The sequence below is a fragment of the Salmo salar genome, chromosome 07 (genome assembly GCF_965601325.2).
Source record: "Salmo salar chromosome 07, fSalSal1, whole genome shotgun sequence".
Taxonomy (NCBI): domain Eukaryota; kingdom Metazoa; phylum Chordata; class Actinopteri; order Salmoniformes; family Salmonidae; genus Salmo; species Salmo salar.
The window spans coordinates 22,662,501-22,667,682 of NC_138297.1; the positions used below are offsets into that span (position 1 = coordinate 22,662,501).

A 5,182-nucleotide genomic window follows, 5' to 3' on the forward strand; every position below is an offset into this window, starting at 1 on the left:
GTACATTGTACATTTTAGAAACTTCAATAAAATACATAGTGCCATTGCAACTCTACCGTTATATATATTTTTCCCTTCCTCTCCAAAACAAAAGATGAGCAAGATCCAGGTGGTGGAGGGATACCAGGTTGGAGGAAGGCGTGCGGTGGTGGCGTCTGATGCGGCTGCTGCGGAGGGATATGTGAAGGAGTTTACGCGCCACTCCAACGACGTCCTGCTGAATCTGAATGAGCTGAGGCACCGGAACATTCTGACCGATGCCACCCTCATGGTGGGCACTGCCCAACTGCAGGCACACTGTGCTGTGCTCATTGCCTGCAGGTCAGCTCAGTTGATAATATGCACTGTAATTTTCTTGTTCTTGTTCTTCTTGTTCTTGCACTAAATTGCACATTCTGTCTCTCTCTCTCTCTCTCTCTCTCTCTCTCTCTCTCTCTCTCTCTCAGTGGGTTCTTCTACTCCCTGTACTGCCATCGGGTGTCCTCCCCCGTACAGAGTGGTGCTGGAGGCCAGGCCCTAACCCTGTCTCTCCCTGACTCCCTGGACCCCTCCAGCGTCTCCCTGCTCCTGGACTTCATGTACACCTCCCGGCTGCCCCTCACATCACACACCGTCCCCGGGGTGCTCGCCGTCGCCACCTACCTGCAGATGGACCACGTGGCCGACACCTGCAGAGCTTTCATGTTACACATGTGAGCCCCTTTTTTCTATAAGTCTATGGGTGAGCCTTGGGGGGTGGGAGGCAAGAGAGTGGTGATGCTAGCTAACAGGATAACTAAAATCACCCTTGGGGAAAGGAATTTACTGAAATACCATGTCAGCTAGAGACTTTGGGGTAGACTTGAATAGGCAGTTAGCTGTAAACGTTTTAAGCTTTAAATAGGCTTCTAAATCTGTCCTACAGGCGCCATGGCTGCTGGTCGAAACTATGTTAAAGAATCAATTACCTATGGTCTATAGTTAATGGTTTTGACTGGCGTTACCTGACAGTTCCTTTTGTTTCCGAACACAGTGAGAGGATGAGAGGGACGCCCCCTCAAGTGGAGCTGGACTCCACGGTGTCTTCAGTGTCTGAGGCACCCTCAGGGGGAGTTCCTCCCAATCCCCCTATCAATGGAAGACCCCGCCCATCTGTTCTCGCTGTCTCCACCCCCTCACAGCCCGCAGCGGATGCTGAGGGCCACATTTGCCCTGACTCAGCCAGGTGAGAGAGAGAGAGAGAGAGAGAGAGAGAGAGAGAGAGAGAGAGAGAGAGAGAGAGAGAGAGAGAGAGTGTACATGTGTCTGCTTATCTCTTTGTCAGTACCATGTGTGTGTGTTTGTCACTATGTGCCATTGTCTATGTTCAGTTCGCTCATTACATGAGTTCCTTTTTTCTCCTGCAGGGTCCCTGGAGACATCCGGGCCTCTCTGCAGCCAGGGACTTTCCTGACCCGTAAGCCCAGGTCAAAGGAACTAAAGCTGGAGCCTGAATCCCCTCTCCCCACGCCCTCTCCAGAATGCCCATCCCGCTCCAGCTGCCAGCCCAACTCTCCTGCTGAGTCCAAAACCTGTAACCTGGGTGAACCCAAGAGCAGCCCTTACCCTAAGGCTTGCAACTGGAAGAAATACAAGTACATCGTCCTCAATCCCCTCTGTGCCATAACCACGGTGAAGGAGGAGGAGCCTGAGGAGGTCCAGCAGCAGCTTAGGCACACCCCCACCTCTGATAGGATGGAGGTGACATTGAAGCCAACTATAGAGGCGTGGCCAGGGGAAGGATCCGGCCAAAATGACAGGTGTGTTGTCAATATTATGCAATACTGGTATTTTAAAACCAACAAGTCATATTGACCAAATAAACAATCCAAGGAGATAGTTAAGTGGGCTAACTTGGCACTGATGTTGACAATATGACTATGTTCTGTCTTCCAGGCAGGGGCACGTCTCCTGCTATGATGTCCCTGGCTGTAGCCCTCCTCTGGTGCCCCTCACAGGACTGTCAGCAAACTCTGCGGACCACCCCATGGAGCCTCCCACCCACAAGGAAGGAACAGGTACTACAACCTTACTACCTCGGCAGCAGCAGATATGACATGTAAAATACTTATTTTCTCCAGCTAAACAGTGAGAGATCATACTTATGTTGTATGCTTACAATGTACATACGTGTCACATGTAAATATATGAGATACGTATTGGTATATATTCTCTGCCCCTCCCTCTCAGCCTCACCTTGCTATCTGGCACCCCACCCATTGGAGCCAGAGGCCGTCCATCACCGCCAACACCCAATCAAGCGCAAGAATTACGGCTTGCCATTCCGTTACTCCGGCAACCTGAGCGTGATAAAGGCTGTCTGCACAGGTGAGGCAGTTAACCAATCACATCTGATGATGTGGTCATTTGACAGGCATTATGACTACAGTTGATTATCTCCACAGGTAGTTGATGTGCGTGTTTCATTGAACTTCTCTTCCCCTTCTATTCCAGCCCCTGCTGCAGGCGACAAGCCGTACCGCTGCAACGTGTGTGGTGCCCAGTTCAACCGGCCCGCCAATTTGAAGACTCACTCCCGCATCCACTCTGGAGAGAAGCCCTACCACTGTGATACCTGCGGGACCCGATTCGTTCAGGTGAGGACCCACCACAGATGAGGGACAGGTGTTGAATAGAGGATGTGTGTGTGTGTGTGTGTGTGTGTGTGTGTGTGTGTGTGTGTGTGTGTGTGTGTGTGTGTGTGTGTGTGTGCAGGAACAAAGTGTAAGGTCGAAGTCAAAGTTGTTGGTTTATGTTATAGCTATACCATGATATGTTATACGTTATTTATCAATGTTCACTTGGCTGACCCGTGCATGTGTGTTATCCTACAGGTGGCCCACCTGCGAGCCCATGTTCTGATTCACACAGGGGAGAAGCCATATCCCTGTCACACCTGTGGCACTCGCTTCCGTCACCTGCAGACCCTGAAAAGCCACCTGCGTATTCACACTGGCGAGAAGCCTTACACTGTGAGTATATCACTCACACATTACAAAGAACTGCATTGTTGGTTAACGGCTTGAGAGTAAGTATTACACCTGTTGTATGCGGCGCATGTGACAAATACAATTTGATTTGACACACACATACGTGTGCAGACAGACACACATATGCACGCAGGCAAGCACACCTCTTGATTGACCTCTTGCAATACAAACAGTTGTTCCATTTCGAAATAGATCATTTGTCTGTTTACAACCATCAACAACATTATGATGCCATGACATTGCCCTCTCCCCTCCTCTCTCTCTCCCAGTGTGAGAAGTGTGACCTGCACGTCCGCCACAAGAGCCAGCTGCGTCTCCACCTGAGGCAGAAGCACGGCGCCGTCACCAACAACAAGATCCACTAAAAGGTCCTGGCCGACCCCTACCAGTCCATCCTGCAGGCCTGTTAAATGTCTTCCCTTTGAACCCGGACCTTTAACCCCTAACCCCAAACCCAATAGATACCAGCCATGACCCTAACATTTCTGTCAATCAAATCATGATCGTTTATCTGTTTCCACCCTAGTTTCTCCTGTGTTATTATGGTCCATGGCTGAATCCCAAATGGCACTCTATACCTTATATAGGGCACTATTTTTTACCAGGGCTGGGTGCCGTTCGAGACTGCCTGTCTGTATTTTTCTCAAGTATGTTTCACCCACTGCCTAGGGAGGCCATTATAACACCTAAACATATAGTTTGAAGTACATGTGTCCTGTATGTGATTAGCCAATCAAGCCTTGATGTTCTAATATGATTTGGGGAAAGACGGCAGGACCAGAGATCTGAGCTGATATGTAGATAGCATGCTGATGCCTTTCCTCTACATGCTGTCAGTAAGGTATTGGGCTCGTATGAGTTAGGTCAGTATGACGTGGATCTTGTCAAGAGAGCTGAGAGAGTAGTATGGGAGTACTGGGAGTAGTATGGAATGTTTTTGTAACCCATCAGTTTGAGAGAGAGAGAGAGAGACACAGAGAGAAAGTTGACAGTTAAGAACATGAAATTAGGATTTGACTGTATTAGAGTGATAGAGAGAATGATGTAGTAAATTGCTATGAGGTTGGGAGCTGTAGAAATGGATAGAGCAAGTGAAAGAAAGTTTTCTGTGCCATTGTTTTATTTATTTTCCAGTCCCACAGCTATTTTTAGGGACTGGGACACATTTAGGATCCGTTGAGTATTTGGAAGGGATACTACAAAGATGTCATTGCATAACAATATAGACAGAGATAGGTCAAAGGTTATAATACCCTCAGCACTAACGTGTGAATAGACTACCCCGATTGTGACATCTTTAAATAGCTTTTTAACTAATGTTTCTTTTTTACATACTTGGGGCCTTTGTATAATGACGTGTCATATTGGTTCAGATATTTTGACCGTTACATCCCTGCTGTGTTTTTCTAAAGCTTTTTATTTAAATGTAAGATTATAATCCGTGATTAATTATAATTCTATTTCGGAGTCCAAGCAGGCAAAGGACTTCCGTCTCTTGTATATGAAGGAATATGTGCTCTCAGAGCATAAAAGCTAGATAATGCTACTGTAAAAAATGGATGAGAGATGATATTGATATCTGAAATTGTATGGTGTTCTTTTGCTGGACAAAGACAAGGACTGTTTTATATGAATTAAATGAAATTGATTGCCATTAACTACAAACGAGTTGTATCTTTTTAAGTTGTACTGTATGTGTTGAACGTGAGAGGACTAAATAATATAACCCCTGGAGATGGCTTGTGTATGCCTAAGTACCTGTACCACCGTTAAGGAAACAACGATATCGTACTACTGTATTTATCTGAAAAGATTCAGACATAAGATATGGATGCAATCTAAATATTCAATATCATTTTGGACTCAGCATTCTACCTGCCATACTAATATTGAGTGATTTAGGATTTAGGGATGTAGGACTTTCCAAATCCACACGTACACCCACACGTTTGTTTTACTATCCTTGTGGGGAACAAACAATTGATTCCCATTTAAAATCGTATTTTCCCTAACCCTTAGCCTACCCCTAACCCTAAACCTAACCCCGAAGTCTAAAACAATACTTTTCCTTGTGGGGACTGGCAAAATGTTTTACTATCCTTGCAAGGACTACTGGTCCCCACAAGGATAGCAAAACCAAAAACACACACATCTCCTCCCTAGACTTCCTTCCT

At 46.5% G+C, this 5,182-nt stretch overlaps 1 protein-coding gene across 1 annotated transcript in view; it reads left to right on the top strand.

Moving 5' to 3' along the window:
- The window catches only part of LOC106608782 (B-cell CLL/lymphoma 6 member B protein), a 5,301-nt gene extending 635 nt beyond the window's left edge, over positions 1 to 4,666 (top strand). Inside the window, exons 3-11 of the mRNA XM_014206912.3 lie at positions 95 to 321; positions 447 to 692; positions 1,013 to 1,204; positions 1,386 to 1,778; positions 1,915 to 2,036; positions 2,209 to 2,346; positions 2,473 to 2,615; positions 2,853 to 2,990; positions 3,278 to 4,666. Of these exons, the coding sequence (XP_014062387.3) occupies positions 95 to 321; positions 447 to 692; positions 1,013 to 1,204; positions 1,386 to 1,778; positions 1,915 to 2,036; positions 2,209 to 2,346; positions 2,473 to 2,615; positions 2,853 to 2,990; positions 3,278 to 3,373 (1,695 nt within the window). The 3' untranslated portion in view covers positions 3,374 to 4,666. The remainder of the gene's footprint in view (positions 1 to 94; positions 322 to 446; positions 693 to 1,012; positions 1,205 to 1,385; positions 1,779 to 1,914; positions 2,037 to 2,208; positions 2,347 to 2,472; positions 2,616 to 2,852; positions 2,991 to 3,277) is intronic.
- The last annotated feature ends 516 nt before the right edge of the window (positions 4,667 to 5,182 follow it).